At 56.4% G+C, this 1,474-nt stretch overlaps 1 protein-coding gene across 1 annotated transcript in view; it reads left to right on the plus strand.

The window, feature by feature from the left end:
- MTHFD2 (methylenetetrahydrofolate dehydrogenase (NADP+ dependent) 2, methenyltetrahydrofolate cyclohydrolase) overlaps positions 1-1,474 on the plus strand; it is a 10,010-nt gene that overhangs the window by 3,583 nt on the left and 4,953 nt on the right. Inside the window, 2 exon segments of the mRNA XM_029964549.1 lie at positions 227-369; positions 1,003-1,095. Of these exon segments, the coding sequence (XP_029820409.1) occupies positions 227-369; positions 1,003-1,095 (236 nt within the window).

Here is a 1,474-nt window from a genome sequence, read left to right on the forward strand (position 1 = left end):
GCTGGAGCTGTGTCAGGGCAGGGTTAGGCTGGATCTCAGGACAAGGTTCTTCCCCCAGAGGCTGGTTGGGCACTGCCCAGGCTCCCCAGGGTTTGGTTGTGGCCCCAAGGCTGCCAGAGCCCCAGGGTTGTTCAGACAACGCTCTCAGGGACAGGGTGGGATTGTTGGGGTGTCTGCAGGGCCAGGAGCTGCCCTTGGTGATCCTGATGGGTCCCTTCCAACTCAGGATGCTCCATGATTCTCTGATCTTGCCCTCTGCAGGGATCCCAACGCTGGGCAAGAACGTGGTGGTGGCCGGGCGGTCGAAGAACGTGGGGATGCCCATCGCGATGCTGCTCCACACTGACGGCAAACACGAGCGGCCTGGAGGTAGGGAACCTGTCCCACTGCCCTCCTCAGGCTCCTAGGGCCATCTCAGGGGTTCCTCAGCAATCTGGCCAAGGCTGGGGAGTTAATTCTGCACATGGTCTTAAAACTGTTAAGGTTGGAAAAGACCTTAAGAGTCATCAAGCCCAACCATCAACCAGCACCATGTTCACCACTAAACCATGTCCTCAAGTGCCACATCCACATGTTTTTGGAACACTTCCAGGGATGGTGACTCCACCATTTCCCTGGGCAGCCTGTTCCAATGTTTAACAACCCTTTTCTTGAAGGAATTTCCCCAATATCCAACCTAAACTTCCCCTTCCTGTTTCCTCTCGTGCTGTCCCTTGTTCCCTGGGAGCAGAGCCCAACCCCCAGCTGGCTCCAGCCTCCTGTCAGGGAGTTGTAGAGGCCAATAAGGTCTTCCCTGAGCCTCCTTGTAACATTTTGGAGCCTCCTTCATCAAGTCCTTGTCCCCTTCTGTCCCAAGTCCTTCCCTCTGACTCCACAGGCTGTTCCCTGGGGTTTGTCAGCAGGCCCTGATGTTCCTGCTAAACACAGGGGTGTTCTTGAAGGGGAAGATGCAGAGCACTGGCTGGGTTTGGGAATTACAGCTCCATGGAATCTCTCTCCCAGGTGATGCCACCGTCACGATCTCCCACCGCTACACCCCCAAGGAGCAGCTGAAGCAGCACATGATCCGTGCGGACATCGTGGTGGCAGCAGCAGGTAGGGCCTGGCTGATGGCACAGCTGAGGGGCACAGAGGGTGCTCCAGGTGTTCCTGGTGGGGATCCTTGGCATGGAATGTTCTGGAGCCTCTCTGGCAGCGTGGGAGAGTCTGGTGTTCCCAGGGCTGCTGGAGCCAGTTCATCCTGTGCTGGAGCCAAGGAGCAGCATGTTTGGTGTTCCTGGCAGAGCTGTTTGTGGCTTTGCCTTTGAAATGGAAAATAACACCTGGCAAGAGGAGCTTGGCCTGCCCATGACACCTGATCAGATCCTAAAGAGTAACATGGAATCAGAGACTATAATGAGTTGGAAGGGACCCATCAAGTGCAGCTCCTGGGCCTGCACAGACACCCCAACAATCCCACCCTGTCCCTGAGAGC

Source organism: Manacus vitellinus, unplaced genomic scaffold (genome assembly GCF_001715985.3).
Source record: "Manacus vitellinus isolate BGI_N305 unplaced genomic scaffold, ASM171598v3 scaffold_74_pilon, whole genome shotgun sequence".
NCBI lineage: Eukaryota > Metazoa > Chordata > Aves > Passeriformes > Pipridae > Manacus > Manacus vitellinus.